General features: G+C 50.8%; 5 protein-coding genes across 5 annotated transcripts; 4 read left to right on the top strand and 1 right to left on the bottom strand.

The window, feature by feature from the left end:
- Positions 1–333: 333 nt before the first annotated feature.
- On the top strand, positions 334–798 carry BDZ83DRAFT_651798 (uncharacterized protein; the record flags this gene model as incomplete). The annotated part of the gene is made up of 1 exon (XM_060510479.1): positions 334–798. One exon carries the CDS (start codon positions 334–336, stop codon positions 796–798), a length of 465 nt encoding a protein of 154 aa, XP_060364876.1.
- Positions 799–4,549: 3,751 nt separating this feature from the next.
- Positions 4,550–5,662, bottom strand: BDZ83DRAFT_621443 (uncharacterized protein). Its single transcript, XM_060508265.1, has 3 exons — positions 5,358–5,662; positions 5,163–5,301; positions 4,550–5,107 (listed from the first exon to the last, which is right to left on the bottom strand). Exons 1-3 carry the CDS (start codon positions 5,408–5,410, stop codon positions 4,961–4,963), a joined length of 339 nt encoding a protein of 112 aa, XP_060364877.1. The 5' UTR covers positions 5,411–5,662; the 3' UTR covers positions 4,550–4,960.
- A 1,450-nt stretch (positions 5,663–7,112) lies between these two features.
- Positions 7,113–7,814, top strand: BDZ83DRAFT_577620 (uncharacterized protein; the record flags this gene model as incomplete). Its single annotated transcript, XM_060505037.1, has 1 exon — positions 7,113–7,814. The coding sequence occupies one exon, from the start codon at positions 7,113–7,115 to the stop codon at positions 7,812–7,814; it is 702 nt and encodes a 233-aa protein (XP_060364878.1).
- A 2,716-nt stretch (positions 7,815–10,530) lies between these two features.
- On the top strand, positions 10,531–12,155 carry BDZ83DRAFT_577805 (general substrate transporter; the record flags this gene model as incomplete). The annotated part of the gene is made up of 3 exons (XM_060505054.1): positions 10,531–11,355; positions 11,408–11,782; positions 11,832–12,155. 3 exons carry the CDS (start codon positions 10,531–10,533, stop codon positions 12,153–12,155), a joined length of 1,524 nt encoding a protein of 507 aa, XP_060364879.1.
- A 633-nt stretch (positions 12,156–12,788) lies between these two features.
- On the top strand, positions 12,789–16,889 carry BDZ83DRAFT_792461 (subtilase). Its single transcript, XM_060515760.1, has 12 exons — positions 12,789–13,273; positions 13,329–13,658; positions 13,736–13,799; positions 13,857–13,956; positions 14,011–14,068; positions 14,142–14,198; positions 14,256–15,595; positions 15,645–15,760; positions 15,817–15,919; positions 15,970–16,057; positions 16,118–16,371; positions 16,430–16,889. The coding sequence occupies exons 1-12, from the start codon at positions 13,136–13,138 to the stop codon at positions 16,518–16,520; spliced, it is 2,739 nt and encodes a 912-aa protein (XP_060364880.1). The 5' UTR covers positions 12,789–13,135; the 3' UTR covers positions 16,521–16,889.
- The last annotated feature ends 737 nt before the right edge of the window (positions 16,890–17,626 follow it).

The following is a 17,626-nucleotide window of genomic DNA, read 5'->3' on the forward strand; positions in this document are numbered from 1 at the left end:
TTTTCCGAGCATACCACAGAGGTGTCCGCAAAGGTAAGGGATTCTGTGGACTACCTAAGTTCGCTTTCCGGAGTGCTTTGAGTAAACTTTGGAATTAACCTTTCTTATCTCCGATGCACCTGAAGCATTATATAAGAGATACGCCTGGAAGATATGTTGGACTCTCCGTCCTCTTGATCGCTATTCACCAGACCCTTCAGTCACTCACATCATCACTACTATTCTTCTGAACCTTCTCTCGGCCTTTGATCCTAAACCAAAAACACACGTCATACTTCTGGATTCGTCGAACTCTAGACAGATCTTTCCTGATCGATTCAGAAGTCCTTCAAGATGGCCGACGATTCTTGGATGACTGAATTGGACGATTACATCAGCTTAAGCGTCATGTCCGACTCATGGGTCGATGGAGGCTTCCACTATATCTTCGACGTCGCCCTCCGTCAACTACTCAGGTACTTGTTCCTGCCTTACAAGACAGGCTTTGTACGATGCATTCAACAAATCCAAAACGCGCTGTGGTTACCGGACAGCATACGAATCACAAGCGACGTTGGAGATGGTATGACTGATAGCTTCTGCATGGGGGGTATCGCGGGTCTATTCATCATCAGCTTTATCTTCTTCATGCTGTTGGCAATATCCACATGCATAAAGGAATCCCGCGTCACCATCTGCGAAGCCTTCTTTGCCCTTGAAATTTCCTTGGGATTGTGGTGGGTATGGGACATTATGGAACGCTCGTTATTGGAAATCGGCCAAGGGGATGTCCGGCTGAGGCATCACTTCTGGAGATAGATAAGACATTTCCCTGGGGCCCGGACACGAAACGCATGAGATGCCGCAAGTAGACTCCTCACGATTTGGGATCATCAGGAGACCGGTGTCTCTGTAGCCAGGAGTATATGGCTATCAGTACGCGCACTCTCAGCCATGGTTGTCGCAGCGTACCAGGATCCATCGCACGGACTCTCGGACCAAGTCAAGCTGCATTTGTAGAAGCGCGGCAGAAGCGCGGCAGATGCGCCAACATGTTGCAAGTCACCAACTAAAAGCTACTACTGACTTGCTTCATGTCAACTGAGACTCAGAATCTTCGTCAATCGGGCTTATCTACGATGCGCAGTCACAAGTCTGTTCATAACAACAAGGCTGGCCCCCTGCACCAAACCACAATACACCAACAATAGCAACAAACGCCCAAATCGAATACAAAGACACAGCTTCAGAATGAGCAAGAGTGGTCTTAGAAGTAGCCTTCGGATTACAAATTGAGAAATGACATGTTATCTCCAACTTGTAAAACCGTGACATGAAAATGCAAATGTGAAACTGGCTGAAGCAACGGGTAATCAGGTATGATGCGTGCTAATGTGATTGGGACCAATGAGCTAGTGTTGTTGCTCACATAATCAACATTGGTGAATTGCCTAAGCATATAACATAGTCAAGATGCCAGGAGCGATGTCAATCACGGCTATGTTCTCATTGGTGCTCCCAGCTTCGTTGGCCCCTCCTTTCCGGTCAGTTCAAGTTCAGCGAACCACTGCCCACAAGCCCCGGGACGAGTTCTGATGAGACAATGCCATTGCGAGATCAAATAGTTGTATCGCATCCAGTCGTCTGACATAGGAGTCAGAATGACGTCGCACTAGATTCCTTTTGATTTGCGACAGCCTGTGGCAAGCAAAGAACAGATCACCGTGGGCCAAAAGCGTCTGAGATGCCACGGGGACTGGAACAGTTAGGAAGCTGCGGCCAACTCTCATCAATAAACAGTTCAAGGGCTCTTCGATCTACTGAGTCAGACCACACAGATCAGAATATCAGGAACACGAATTTGTCGTCCCAGTCTCACCTTACCTTCGTCATACCACGGCGCTTGGGAACTTGCATCGCGGAACTCCTCTATCGCTGTTGGTTCTTTTCCCCCCATCTTCATCTCCATTCTGCCATCGCCCGAAGGACATGACTCTTCATTGCATTTGCCAATCGTTTTGCCACAAGACGGTTCAGAGGTCTAGACTCCTCGAGTAAAGGGCCATGGGGACCCATGAAATCATATCCGTGTGTCAAGATCCTACTAAAACAGCTCAATGATATGCGTGTTACGTGAAATAAGACGTGATACCCTTTCAACCTTACGGGAACACCCTTATGATCTTTGGAAAGATTTTCGCTCCTGATTTTGACAATCGCTGTGAGGTATTGGTGACTCTGTGTAAACCTTGGGGGAGCATTGTTGACAACTACAAATGCATCATTGAGTGAGAAGTGTGATTATATACGCATGCCTAGATTCTTCGGTCTTAAGAAGGTAAAGTGAAGTCCGCAAGTCAATGTAGAGTGCTCATGTCATTGTCAACGTGTTCAAAGAGGCAACCAAGCCGAATTGTGGGAGTCTTGATATTATCCCGCACAGCGCGCGCTTGCTGCGGCTTGAGTCATAAACGTAAGCCATCAATGTACTAGCGTGACCTGCGTGAAGTCTTTCGAACATTTTAGGATTGATGAACTCGGGGCAGAAATATTGGTAAATGTCTCATTAGACGGAGCTACGTTGAGACTGACTCGAATTACTCGATAAACGAGTTGAGACCGAGAGTTTCGCACTTCAATAGGATTTCGGATTTGGAGTCTGGTGACGGCGAATGATCGCATAGCGGAGAGCTTCGGTGAGTTGATCGGCGATTGTCTACCCTCCATGACGCTGGTTAGATGGCGATGTGATGGTTCTACTGGAGCCTAGAGCCGATCAGTTCCACAATTACAAGGGCCAAAACCTGGTCTGATGTAGCAAAGAGGTAATCTCAACTTTGGAAACTAACACCTATGATTCCGCTGTATCTCATGTACGTCGAATAGTCCCAGTGGTAAGAACATATCAGTCCGCAAAAGTTCTCTCCTTCAATTCTGCCCCCCATAAACATGGATAGTGAACTTCTGCCTCTGAGTCCTCCTCCGCGTCAGCACCGGCCAAATGGTCGGGCTCACCGAGTCAGTTTGTCTGCCCACGGCGGGTCAGTATGTTCGGGTCCAGACAAGGACCGATCGGCCGAATATACACGTGCGCGGCCCCAGAATTTCTGAGTTGCGGACGCGTGACTCCGCCCGAAAGTAAAAAAGAAGGAAATCCTCGATGTGGACGACATTTCCGCATTACGAGTAATGTCAACACGTTTTCACGTTTTCGGCGCATTGTCCACCACCCGTTCCTTGCGTCCAGCAGCAACTACGTCTATCCTTGGCCAAGACGGAAATGTGAAGGGGGCATTGACTTGTGCCTAGCAGAAAAAGATAGGGATGAAGGGATGGGGAAAGGGAGAAAATGCATAGGCCAATGCTTGCTTAGGCATCGTGCAATGCGAACAAACATATCAATGGCTATAGCATGACACATAACTTCGTACTCATATCGACATCACCACCCTGATGGTCAAAAATAGCAGATCTTCCACCTTGAGAGTCGAAAGACAACGATCCTCTGACAAACATCATTCCGCGGTATCCGAGCACAAAGAGGATAAACAAATGGCAATTAATGATATGATAAATATGATCGAATAAGAGCGGGCACGTGTTGGGATGCCAAGAAAGGGGATTCTTCACTGAGGAAGTTCAGGGGCATGACGTTGCAGGCCAGAAATAAATCTGGAACGTTAGACTTGTTGACTGTGCAGGAGAGAACCAGGAGTCTTGCAGGTTTTCTGGTTGCTGGAGAGTCATGTCAAGGTAGACCCCAGTCGCGGCCACGCAGTCCCACGAAGAGTCCCACGAAGGCCCATGTCGTCTCCATCATCCCCCATCCCAAATCGGGCGCGGATGCTACCGAATGTGTCCCCTTAATTAGAGTTTCGCCAAAAGCATGCTAGGACTTCCACGCCAGTTGACGTGCTGCTCATCACGACATTTATTCTAGAATCGTATTGGTTTTGGCGTGTCAACCTTCCCATTTTCTCACGAATAGGCAACGAAGGAATCGATTATCCCCATATCAAATTTAAAAACACTTGCACTGTAACCCGACATTGACCGAGTACGAGTTGGAGTCTGTTATCTAATCGCAACTGAAGAAGCAAGCAAGTAATCCTTGCCTAGGTACGAGGCTGTTGGTGCGGGTCGTCCTGTCGCTTGACGATAGTATGGTGTGAAGCGAGCTGCTAGTATGGATGGTTGCAAGCGGTATGTCGAAAATAGAGGCGCAGCTCATCGGCGGCCCCGCGAGCGGGATGTCACGGTATCAGTTCAGATGAGCGAGACCAACAAGGCGAGCCAGTCTTGAGCAGAGCTGTGTCCAACCAGCTGGGAGAGCCTTGGGCTCTGCATGAAGCGGGCTGCAGCCTTTCGGCGTCTCTCTTGGCTTTGAATCACACAAAACAACCAAATATGTGAAGTATTATGGCAGCTATGCGACATAGTGTTGATGTATGCTCGTAAGCCAGATCGTAGTATTCGTCAGTAGTATGTTGCTCAAGACTCCGAGTATTGCGATTAATTTGCACTCTCACTAAACGTCGAAGAGCTAGGTGTATCGTGCAAGAGAAGCATGTGGAAGATAAAATTTCAGGTAATTGCAAAACATAGCAGATCTATTTGTTTGATTTATGAAAGATGCTCAGAGAGCGACCATCATATTTAGGACTCGCAATGCCACACATCTATAGGTATTGATACGAAACACCAGCAACGCCTCGAATTTCGTGAAAAACTAAACGGACCAAAATTCCCACTACCGATGTTGTAAAGCCACCTCCCCAGATCAAGGCAGCCTCTTGTGTTTCATTCTCCTCGAAGGCACCACGATCCAGAGAGCCGGCTAAGGATGGTGGGTGTGGAGTGCATGATGACTGGGCTGTTTTCATCCAGCCTTATGGACAGGCTGGCCTTGCTAGTGTGAAGTAGGAGAGGATGGCTTTCCCGAATCTTTGGGCCCCCCAGGATATCTCTAAGCGAGAGACGCTTAGCAGCGGCCGCGGACGTCGTCGGGGTTGGCCTTGCAGTACAGGCCCTTGCCGTCGGCGCAGTCGAAGCCGGTGGTGGCGATCTCGCGGCAAGCAGCCTCCCACTCCTTGCCGGCGAGCTGGTCGCTGGCGGAGTTCTGGACGCACTGTTTGTTTGATGTCAGTGTTGATTTTTCAATGTGCTCAATGGGGTGAACTTACACGTCCAGTCTCGGTGTTGTAGGTGCCCTTGCCCCACTGGTAGTTCTTGGAGGCGTAAAGCTCGCAAGCCTTGGTGGTGATGCGCCAGTTGTAGCTGTCACCGTTGTCACAGGCGCAGTTGTCGTGAAGATCGGCAGAACTAGTTCGGTTAGTAGAAAGCTCCAAAGTATTGAAGGTAGCTGGATTGACACTTACGCAACCGAGAGGAGGACGAAGAGAGAGGCAACCTTGGCGATGGAGAACTGCATTTTGGCGGTTTGGGTGGGTTGTTTGTTGGGTAGTTGGTAAGGTAGTGACTGTAACGGAGGTGTTTGTGAAAAGAATGAACGGAGTTGGTAGATTACTGGATCTGGACCGAAGAAAAGAATGTGTGGAGTTTGATGAGGATGGAGATAAACTTCATGATATCGGGGAGGAACCTATGGAGGTTTATATCCACGGTCACAACATCAAAGGCAACTTACAACGAGTCACGGCCTTGCCATGTTTCCCAATAGACAATCTATCGCATTCGGATAACCAAGGTCATGCTCTGACCAACATGTTCGGCAACGAGACAAGGACCATCATCCATGATCCCACTGTCAGGCAGGCCAAAGTCCCACTTCCGCGCGCCTTTGTCGGCGCACGCTCGTCTCCAAGCTCCGTAGGACCCGTGGCCCGCAATAGGAGTTTGATCATCATTGAGGAGCGGACTCACCGTGTGGATGGATGTGACCTCTGGGCGCCCCTCAAGGCGGTGCAGCTATTCAACAGGGCTCTTTCTGTAGACCATCCGTCATCAAACTTAATGTGTGTTCTAAAGAGGAAACTCCCAGGGTTAACCTCAGCCCTTTGGAGCTTGAACGTCTTTGAGTCCTTGCTAGCTGGGCTGATTGAGTTCAAGTGTGCCCATCTGCGTCTAACACGGGCATCTTGGCATTGGGGGGGACTTTACGGGGTTTCTACAGGGGAGAAGACGCGCATGAGCAAATAATCTCCAGCCGCCTTCTGCATTAGGCTATGTAGGGGGTGATGGATGGCGTTGCATGAAACGGTGAGTCGGGACCACTTGCGGTTGTTGACTGACTCGTAGCCGCTCCCGCGAGTCCATTGGATCAGATGACTACACGATACAACCCCAGAGCCGCACATTGCTCCACGCGCACAACATCATCCGCTACCCGGATTCGGCGTCTACCATCTCAATGTGAAACTGCTACGCCCTACCTTTGCCTTGTTGGTGTTCGTCCCATTTTCCAACATTAGCCCAGCCCATCTGATATCCAACTTCTTAGCCTCTTGGCCCAGCATCCCATCCGCGCGCTCTCCCCCACAACGGGACCTCACCGATCGCCGCCCTGCCACGATCCGAGTCAGTGCATGGTCGTACTGCCGCTGGACCTGCTTCAGTCATATTGTTCAGGTTGCTGATAACAAGTCCTCCCAAATGGGATTTTGATTATGTCGAACCTATCGAACCCTGACCGGCTGGCCCGATCACCACGTTCTGGTGTCATGGTGGTCATGCCGGCAGCCCCGTAGGGAATCTTGGCAACGATATCCATTCCAACCCCTTCGGCCCGGCGAGCGCGCGTATGTGCGCTTCCCCGTGGATGCCATGGAGAGTCATGGACATGGGCGGGCGGCTTGACAGACGCAGAAGCCGTCTTGCGAACATCCGAGAGCGAAAGTCCAAAGTCTAAGTTTGTAACTGGGGAACATTGTATCATCCACAAGCTTAAACATCTTGACACCAACATTGTATAAGAACACCTTCTTCCCACCCAGAGATTCGGAATATCTTCTACTTGCATCATCAGTCTATTCTCCAATACACTTCCTTCCCCACATTCTTTTCTCAACGAGTCACTCAGCAACTCTTCAGTCTTTACTTTCCAAAGTCGCTCTTTTGCAAAGAACAACCACCCACTTTCCACTCTTTTCAACCAACTACCATCAACCATCAAGATGCGTTTCTCCGTTCTTACCGCTGCCGGCCTCATTGGCGCTGCTGTCGCCGCCCCGGCTCCTGGCCCCGCTCCTCTCAACTTCGACGATGTCATCGTTGTTGGCGAGGATGGCTCCCACACTGTCATGAAGGCTTCCGAGTACGACGCTCTTGAGCGCCGCGCCGCCCTTCCCGTCGCTCCCGCTCCCGCCCTCGGCGACGTTCTCTCCCGCCGCGGCTGCGACGAGTCCACCGAGGTCCAGGTCCTTACCGACGAGGAGTTCCTCAACTGGGACATTGCTGTCTCCCCCGTCGTCACTGCTGCTGGCAACGACGTCGCCGTCTCTGTCGACAGCGGCTACTCCCTGGCTAACTCCGTCACCGTCACCGCCGGTCTGTCCACCACCATTGCCAAGATCGCCCTCGGTGTCTCTCTGTCCGTCAGCTACGCAAAGACCTGGACCACCACCCAGTCCCAGAACCTCCGTTTCACCGTCCCCGACGGCCAGTACGGCCTTGTCGTCTCCCAGCCCAATGTCCGCCGCGTCACTGGCAACATCTTCTCTGGATGCACCGACAGCCCCTCCGTCGATGCCTTCACCTCCGACACCTACTCTGACCAGTCCTACGGCAACCTTGCCTGGGTCAAGGGTGTCATCCGTCTTTGCAACAGCACCAGCTACCCCGTCCCCTACTGCATCGGCCAGGGTGAGCACAAATAAGTGGCTCGTAACATTGCCACGGCTCAGCCCGCTGCCACCAACGCTCGTGCGGCCATCGATACCCCTAGGACCTGCCGAGAAACCATCTGCCAACTTTGCGAGAGAGCCCATCAAATCTCAGGGACGTCTGGAACGGATAGGAGTTTTGGAGGTCTTCTCTTAGAACCACCGAGGATACGCACGATATAATGCCAATACACCCTTGTCCTTGATACCACATCCCGCACATCTTCTTTGCGAGTTATACTTGTTCTTTGTCTTGTTTTTGTGTATAGAACTGGGAATAGAATTATGGATAGATCTCATATTCAAGCGTTAAAGTTACTTAAGCATCATTGAATACCATTGCAAGTGAGACTCGTGAATAACGTTGGTTGTATTACAGAGTACTCCTTGACAACTTACTCGTCGATTATGTGACATTGCTTGCGGGTCTATAGTGGAATTCATTCCCCTTACTTACCAAGGCTGAGGCTGTAACCGCATTTTAAACGCTAAGGGGTATCCGTACGGGTAGGTACCCATCGTCGTGGGTTCTCAGATGAAGCCTCAAGGGGTCGGGACTTGGACTTCATCTCTGCATTTGGGGCTGTCCCGAGCAGCATCACTGAATCATGACAGATAATCACATGAAGACGATGTGGCATCTTCTGACCGTGTTCCGGACTCCGACGACTAATGTTCCTTGCGTACGAGCCCTGAAACTTTGGCAGGTCGCTTGACTGTTCCCAAGCGGTGAATGAAAGCTGACAACGCTGGGGTAAATGTCCAGAAGTTTGGGTCGCTAAAAGTGAAGTCATCTCCACTAGATTTGGGCAGAAGTTCCTGTTTGTCACGACAAGCACTCGGTATTCGTATAGGAAACTGGAGAACCCCACGTTCGGGTCAAGATGAGGTGGTCCAGTGACTAGACTTTCCCTTGCGAGTGGTGTTGGCCGGAATTATTCTCGCGCCTGTGGGAAGGCTGGCATGCGCGGCACATGCAAGGTACGTGCCAACTTCTGTCCCTCGATGTTGGTCTGGTTCCATTGGGCACACTTCCATCCAGGGCAGCCAAAAGGGGGATGGGATGCCTCCAGAGTCAAGGGTCCTGCGTCTGGTGGATCTACTGGGGTTGGTGTCATCAACCTTCCCCTTTCAAGCACCACATCCGACACCAACTGGGACGCGTCTCCGATGGAAATGTCTCGATGCAAGATAGTCGCTGCAACCTCACGTTGTTCACTGAAAATCATATATACCACGACAGCCTTACACTTTTCGGCAGAGCATACTCGACTGGTATCCAACTTTTCAGCAACATTCTCTCTATTCAATGAAGTTGATTTAGTCAAGCTGACCACACAGCGCTGATCTTTTGTGAAGCTGAGTCAGTTATTCCCCGCCCGACGGCACCGACGGGGGTAGCATTGGCCACCGAGAGTCCAATGCAAGCGCTGAATAAGCTCACGGAAAATAATACAGTTTAATGAAGAACGTCTTACCGCGGGAGATGTCGCACGCGCTGTCAAAAGTCAAAACATTGTTCTCTTCACACGTGTACGGCGCCCGCCGGATGCAAGTGATCGGCGGAGGAGGAACTGCCACGACTCAAGGAACTTCATAAGGGACCTTTTTTCTGCCCTTGGTCCGGCCCGCTGCCGGGCCCGAACTTGTGAAACCATCTCGGCCGGACTTTTGAAGCCCGGACCAAGCTGCCGGTTACTTGATCGCCTTTCTGCCGGTTTCTCTCAGTTCTGGGTCCCCACTTTTCAATTTCGAGGCAATCCCGACCGAAAAATACGGAACGCCCTCCTCCGCTTCTCAAATTTCGAATGTGAAGAGGGCTTCGTGGTAACAGTGACAGGATAAAAAGCGAATATTGTCGTAGTCTTAGAATAAATGCTGTTCTTGGGGAAGTTTTAGATACAGAAAAGTGAACCATGCGCGCCGAATCACATGGGGACAGATAAGCAGTTGCAATGAGCACGAAAAATCGGGTGTCCATCACAATTGAGACTATGCAGGACTAGATATATTGATGATAGAGGCTTTTGAGTTCAACATCGTGCGCACTACGTATACAATTGCAATACTAAGCGAGTGATACATGTTCATCTCAGCGCTGGGAGGATGTCTCACGTGATGAAGCACGTGATAGTACCTGACTAGAACTGGTAGGCTCTTGAACTATCTCAACAGCGTCCTGCTTGCACGCCAATGAGCTCAATAATGCTGTGTGGGCTTAGCAGCGAAGGTAGTCTTGATCTAACTGGAAGTTTAGTGAATCATAAACATGAATTATTTGTACTCAGCTTGGCTTTTGAGCAAAAGTCGATATGCTCGTCCGATTTCTGACTTCAATTGCAACAATCATCCCAAATTGAATGAATAGTTAAAATGCAGTAAAATAGTCAATGCTTTTCAACTGACGTTTCTAAAGCGCAAATACCTCAAATTCGATAGAACCACACATGCAGAAACGAAATAAAGTCTTTGTAGCCCTTAGTATCTATGAGCGTGGCTGTTGTGATCTCACGCACGTGATGAAGTACCCCGACGGGCAAAGAAGTGATCGACGAGTGAGATGACATGCGCGTAACTACTGCGGGGTTGTAACTACCACCGGATTCGACTTGCCAACTACACACTGCATCAGTGTGCTGTATTGCTACTTCATCATAATCAGCTTGAATTGTGAGACAGTGATCATTTCTGACGCCTCAACATGCCGAACATGCCGCATTTCGCCAAATTGATGCCGAATTATGTGACGGCGACCATCGCCCTATCGTTTGGAGGCTTCCTCAACGGCTATGATACAGGCACCATTGGCTCGGTAGTGCATATGAAGCAGTTTACGACAACATTCGGAGATCTTTCCGCGACCGTTCGAGGTATCACAGTTTCAATGATTTTGTTGACGGGCATCATCCCCTCACTGCTCGCCGGTCAGCTGGCAGACAAGCACGGACGACTGCGTATCATATCACCCGGCGCCGCGCTCTTCGCCCTTGGCGGACTCCTACAAACGACATCTTTCAGTTTGGGCCAGTTCATTCTCGGTCGTGCAGTCAGCGGCGTTGGCCAGGGAGTCTTCCTGGGCAACATCGCCGTCTATCTCGCAGAGATAGCTCCCTCCCGCCGGAGGGGTCGACTTGCCGCTTTGCCACAATTCATGTCAACTCTCGGCATTTGCATCGGGTACTTCTCCTGCTACACGACGAGCTCGATTGAAGACAGCACAGCGTGGCGTCTCCCTTACGTGGTCCAGATCGCGGTCTCTATCATGCTGGCCCTCGTCTGCCGAGTTCTACCCGAGTCACCACGGTGGCTTCTGCTTTGGGGCACGACGCAAGAGGCTGTGACAGCTCTTGAGTTGCTTGACTTCGACATGGACGAGGCTCGGCGAGACTTTCTCAACACGCCTCAAGAGCAGCCTAGTCTTTCCGCGAGGCAAAACTTCCTTTTGCCTTTCCGGGGGCCGTACAGGTCGAGGACTTTGTTGGCGCTCTTTATTCTGTCAATGATTCAATTATCAGGGATCGATGCAATCACCTACGTAAGATACCCTGATCGTTCTATCTATTTGACACATAGACTGACCAAGATAGTACGCGCCCGCATTGTTCGACCAGGCTGGCATCTCACAGTCCAACTCCTCGCTCATCGCATCCGGAGTTTCTTCCATCACGATGCTGGTCGTGTCTATCCCGGCTTCTATCCTAGCCGATAAATGGGGAAGACGAACATCGGCAATAAGCGGTGGCATCATCCTTTCTGGGCTTATGATGCTCATGGGAAGCCTCTATGCAGCTGGTGCAGTGGGCCCTACAGGAGCTGCTCGTTGGGTTGTCGTAATCTCAGTCTTCGCATTCGGCATGGCCTACTGCGCTACCTGGAATGTTGTCGGAAAGATCTACGCCAGCGAAATTCTGCCTGGCAACACCAGAGCGGCGGGAAACTCAATTGGCATGGCGTCTTCATTCGTGAGTGATGTTCTCCTTCTTCGATTTCGACATCGCTAACATGGCAAAGTTCACCAATTGGCTGGTGGCACTCATCACTCCGATCCTGCTATCTGCTTCAGCGTATGGCGCATACTTTCTCTTCGGGGGTCTGACTGTCATCACGGCGATTGTTTTAACTGTTTTCATGCCCGAAACGCGCGGGAGATCACTGGAAAGTATACAAAGTGAGTTTAGACGCCCGGTATTTACCAGCTTGATGGGGTCGCTTTGCGCTCCGCCGGCTCGGCACCCAAACCCGGGTCCGCAGACAAACCCCGACGCCCCGATTGAGCTGCGCCCCCGGGCTTCGGAACCGTCAACGGCAGCGGTATCCTCAAGCGTTGCGGCTTGAGCTCTCCAGCCAGAAAATCGATGCAGGGCCGAGACATGGTACGAGATAAAGTGCCCGACGACGGCTCAATTGGCCCTCACATTCGCAGGGAAAACCTTAACGTAGCGACATGAATCCATCTGAGAGCATAGGAAGATATGAGAATAGGGATACTCGCACAGTAGGCGCTATCGCCCATCCCACCGGGAAAGATAGAACACACTCGCTCTCCTCGAACAACATTCGCCAGAATAAAACCTCTTCTAGATCAATTGACGGAGTACCTTATCTACCTAAGCTCGGCCATCGTTGTAAGAGCCATTGCCCAAAACCATCTTACGAACAGTCACCATAACATGGCAATGCTTAGGTTTCGCACACACAGTCTAATTCAAATAAGGTTCTTCAGAGGCAACGAACCCTCGGTGATAAGGCCAGACTTATCCGATACCGCAGGTGCCAAGAAGCTGAACGAGGAAGGTGGATTAGCACTGAACTGGGGTGCAGCACGCGATCAATTAACATTAAATGTCAAGCTCTCTTACCATAGGCCGTCCCGTGATCTATCAAGCACGTGACCGAGTCGCGTCGGCATGGATTATGATAAATACCTAGGGGTGGTTCATCTCATCTCGCGTGATGAAGTCTTTGGCCGTTCATTATCACATCTTGGCAACGGCGTTGCGACCTCGATCCAGGCACGCAGTGCCTTGTGATGCACTGTAACCTCGTAAATGTAGTCTGACCAGGGGCTTTTCGTGATTTTCGCGCAGACTGAGTCCGAAAACGAGCGTTATCTTCCTCGGATCTTGAGATCAACACCGGGCTGGAATGACCACCGCCCCGCGTATCTAAAGGTATGAGATGTATTCGTAGAGATAAAGAGCAGTCTGCCCTTATATCAAGGCAAGGAGAGCACGAGCTAGAAGGGCGCGACACAAATGAGAGCACCGAGCTTTTGTCCTTTCCTGAACGCCTGTTCGCGCAGCGTCTAGACCACAATGCGGCTGTTCGCTTTCGCCCTTGCACTCCCGCTTGTCAAAGCAGGGAGTGATTCCGCGTTGAAGAGTCGCGAGAATGTCGACTTCAGAGGCAACAATCGGCCTATCTCAAAGAGCTTTATTGTAGAGTTCGCACCGGTGAGCATGCATGCTGTGCCTCTCGAATGAGTCCGCCATTGACCAGCGATAACAGGGCTCAACTCAACGCCGAGACGGGCTCGCATCGACTGAGGGTGTCAAAGTGGTAAAGACCTTCGACAACAAGGTGTTTAACGGCGCAAGTGTCGAGACGGAGAGTCACACTCTCGACTCTTTGTTGAGTCTTCCTGATGTCGTGAACGTTTGGCCAAACGTGGCAGTCAAGCTCGACCCTGTGGAAAGCAAACGTTTGGTTCAGGGCGAGGATGTAGCATACACGACGCACAATGCTACCGGTGTCTCCAAATTACACGCACAAGGTATCTTTGGAAAGGGAGCCAAGGTTGGCGTTGTCGATACTGGTATTTGGTACAAACACCCTGACGTGAGTCGTGTCGAATGAGAGCATCTCAGTCACACCCACCGCTTACGACTCCTGCTTACGACTCCGTACCTCCATAGCTTGGCAATGGGTTCGGACCAGGGTCCAAAGTTGAGAGAGGCTACGATTTCGCTGGTGACGGATGTAAGTTGCATGGGGATCTCCGATTATTATCGGGTCGCTGATCGTGGGGCTGTCTAGTATGGCCCTATGAGGGCGAGAAGCAACCTGATGAGGACCCCCTCGATCAACAGGGCCACGGGTCTCATGTTGCAGGAATAGTTGCAGCCAAAGGTGTTGGGTAGGTTAGAAAAGCATCCCGATTGTTGTTATTATCTGACCTGATTGTCGATAGATGGTCCGGAGTTGCACCCGAGGCAACGCTTTACGCCTATAAAATCTTTTCGCAATACGTGAGTCGCAACAGCTCTATTGCGACTTAGAAAGATACAGCCGATAAGACTAATGCTTGAACATCACTTCCAGGGCTTCACAGACACCGCAACAATTCTTGAAGCATTCTTCCGCGCCTATGATGACGGAGTAAGCACTGACCTTTCAGAGCTACTTGAATTTCAGTGCCGCTGACTTTTGGTTTAGGTGGATATTATCACAGCTAGCGTCGGCTCGAACATTGGCTGGGCTACAGAGGCCTGGTCGGTCATTGCATCTCGATTCGTCGACGAAGGCATTGTCACCGTCGTTGCGTCCGGCAACGTGGGCACAGTCGGACCGTTCCTGAGCAGCACAGGTGCCACTGGCAAGAATGTGCTTGCCGTAGCTTCAGTTGATTCCCAAACTTTCCCTGCCTTCCCATTCGACGCCACATTCTCCGGAGTCGATGGCGGTAGCGAAGAGACGTTCAGATTCGGATTCATCCCTCCCATTAGCTACGACCCTTTCCCAGCGACAGTCGTGGACGTGCCCATTGTCCCATTCTCTCTAGACGCCAACGCCACAACTGACGCGTGCGAACCGCTTGAACCTGGATCTCTGGACTTTACTGGCAAAATTGTGCTTGTCAGACGTGGTACCGCCGTGTCCTGCGACATCCACACGCAGCAAGAGAATCTAGCTCTTGTCGGTGGCACACTTGTTCTAGTTTACAACGACGACCGCCCGCTCAGCTACCCCGTTATCGGGAACACAAACAGCACCGTTGGGTTCATAACCAGTTTTGCAGGAAAGCAGATCGTCGACGCAATCAAGGCTGGTCGCAACGTCACCGCAGACTTCTCTGTCAACCACGGACTTCCGGTAGCGCTGACGTACTCCCTCGGCGGTGATCCGAATTATTTCACCAACATCGGACCGGTGTACGATCTTCAGATCAAGCCCGACATCGCTGCACCGGGAGGCAAGATCTACAGTACATGGATCGACGACTCCTACACTATTCAGAGCGGCACTTCTATGGCTGCACCGTACATCGCCGGTGTTGCTGCGTTGTACGTCTCCGTCTACGGCGGGCGCAACACGCACCCGAGCGGAAGTGCCTGGGCAAAAGACCTCGGCAAGCGTATTATTTCCAGCGGTATCAGTGTTCCTTGGGCTGACGGTTTGACGGAGACCGACTACGGTCACTCTGCTAGTGTAGCTCAAGTCGGAAATGGCTTGGTCGATGCTTACAAAGTGCTCCAGTATAAGACCGTGATCGATTACGAGAAGATCGCCCTGAACGACACGCGCTATTTCAATCGTTACCACGAGATTTCCGTCACCAATAACGACGAAGAGGCCGTGACCTACAAGTTTTCCGCAGAGAGCATCGTCTCGGCTGACATCCTTGGCTGGTACGCAGCTGACCAGGTTATTGCTAACCCTGCCCCTGGAACCAAGAGGGTCAAGGAGTTCTTTGACATGATCCCCGAGACGCGCGCGCCAGAGATCAGCTTTCCTGCAGATTTTACTTTGCAATCTGGAGAAAGCAAGACAGTTTCGTAAGTGCTGGAACCCCTTCATACCGGCTTGCGCTGACACCTCATCCAGAGTGAACTTCAAGAACCCAGACACCCTTGGCTGGAATGCGTCTGGACTGCCCCTGTACAGCGGTCGTGTCCTTATCTCTGGCAGCAATGGAGAATTCCTCTCTGTTCCATATCTTGGTTCGTATTCTTGAGGACTTTCGGTTGTTCACTCTGCTGACTGGTAATTTGATTAGGTCTTGGTGGTGACCTTCGCAAGGAGGTGACGCCATTGGAGGAAACCAACTACGCTTTCATGATATCAACGACTTCGAACACCCCAGTCGCTAGCAAGCCATAGTGAGTCTATTATTCGCGAATGAATGAAGAGTGATGCTAACACCGTCTAGCTTCACTTTCAACCTTAGCCTGGCTGCTCAAGATTTCCCAAGAGTCATCAGCAAACCGATTTATGGCATCAAGGAGACTCGCTGGGATGTACGTCATGGCCAACCAAGGTGCCAGAAGATATTGAGTTCATGCTAATGAGTATACTAGGTCTTCGAGGCGGGATGGACGGAGCGACAGTGGAAGTATCCCCCAGTACCCGGAGAGAATGGCCACATCGGTACTATCGCCTCCTGGGTCGGGTCCGGCAGGGTAGAGGCCATTGACACCAGCATCTACGACCCGAACGAGACATTTACGTATCCAATCATGGATCGCAACCGCAACGGTGCTTACGAACAGGATGAGCACTGGTGGTTCGGGAAACTCAGCAACGGAAGCCAAATCGCTGCTGGCAACTACACGTACGTAATGCTCCAATTTCATAACATCTCCGTCACAAAGCTGATTTCAATTGTTCAGGCTTCGATTTGCGCTGTTAAAGCCGTTTGGCGACCCATCGCACGCGGATAATTGGGAAGTGCTCCAAACACCGCAAATCTCCGTACTGTAAACTGGCATATTGCTAGCAGTGTAGGATATACTGCACTACCTCTCACAAGGCCCCAATGACACCTCGTAGTACGCTTGCATTTACCATGCCAAAGGCGCATAGCTCTTCCTTTTCCGCTTGAATGCCGCCACCATGAGGTCGATGCGCGCCCTGTGAAAGGTTGGTGACGAACCTCGATGTGAAGGATGATAACACTAGGAAAGTGTAATACTGGCTACGCCACTGGAGGTGGGAGACTTCACTCCCTTGCGAATGATCTTTATGTTAGCGAATGATTTTTTGTTTTCCCTTCTTTTTACACGTACCGCTGAGTCATGACATCTTCAATTGACATTTTTAAGCGGAGGAATTTCTCACATTGCCGCATAGCTCTTCTTACATAGAAACGCTTCTGTCGAAGAAGTGTCATCGGGCTCTCTCAAGGTAGACAAGCCAAAGCCGCACCTTGGTTTCCATACCCCGCCAGTACGTTGTAACTCAAATTGAAACATGCCATGAAAGCTTGCCGAGTATCTGCTCGGCAAGCTTATTTCTTCGATCAAAGAGGTACGCTGTGAGGTAGACATGCTGCGAGTTTCACCGAGGTCAGTGCCGAGATTTTCGAAAAAAGTCCTGATGACTATATACCGTCGTCGAATGTTGCATTTCTACTTGGCATTGGATCTTTCGCAGCCACCTACCATTTCTCAACTCTTCCTCAACACCGTCGCTCTATCTTCGGCCCGTAGGTCCTGGGTTCTATCTTTACCGGATAACTTACCGCGATCAGGCGTTATGGGAGCGCTACGTCACATACTTGCGCGAATGCATACTAGGAGACATCTCATACGATACGATGCAAACGCTACCTACATTCGGCCCTATCATCGCCTGTCAATAATAGAAGACGCTGAACTCGACGGCATGACAACCTGGAACGTCATGCTAAGGTTTCAATCTTGGCTTGGAGGACTATCCCATAGTGCCGACCTGGAGCAAGAAATCCCGATTCTCGAAAAGCGCGACCACCGTCGTTTCGGCTATTGCATTATAGTCGACGATGACTGTTTGAGATCTCTCGAAGCATAAACTGGGAAGCCCGTCATTAACAGCGTCTACATCAAGGC

This window comes from Colletotrichum acutatum (genome assembly GCF_030867785.1).
Source record: "Colletotrichum acutatum strain CBS 112980 chromosome Unknown BDZ83scaffold_47, whole genome shotgun sequence".
Taxonomy (NCBI): Eukaryota; Fungi; Ascomycota; class Sordariomycetes; order Glomerellales; family Glomerellaceae; genus Colletotrichum; species Colletotrichum acutatum.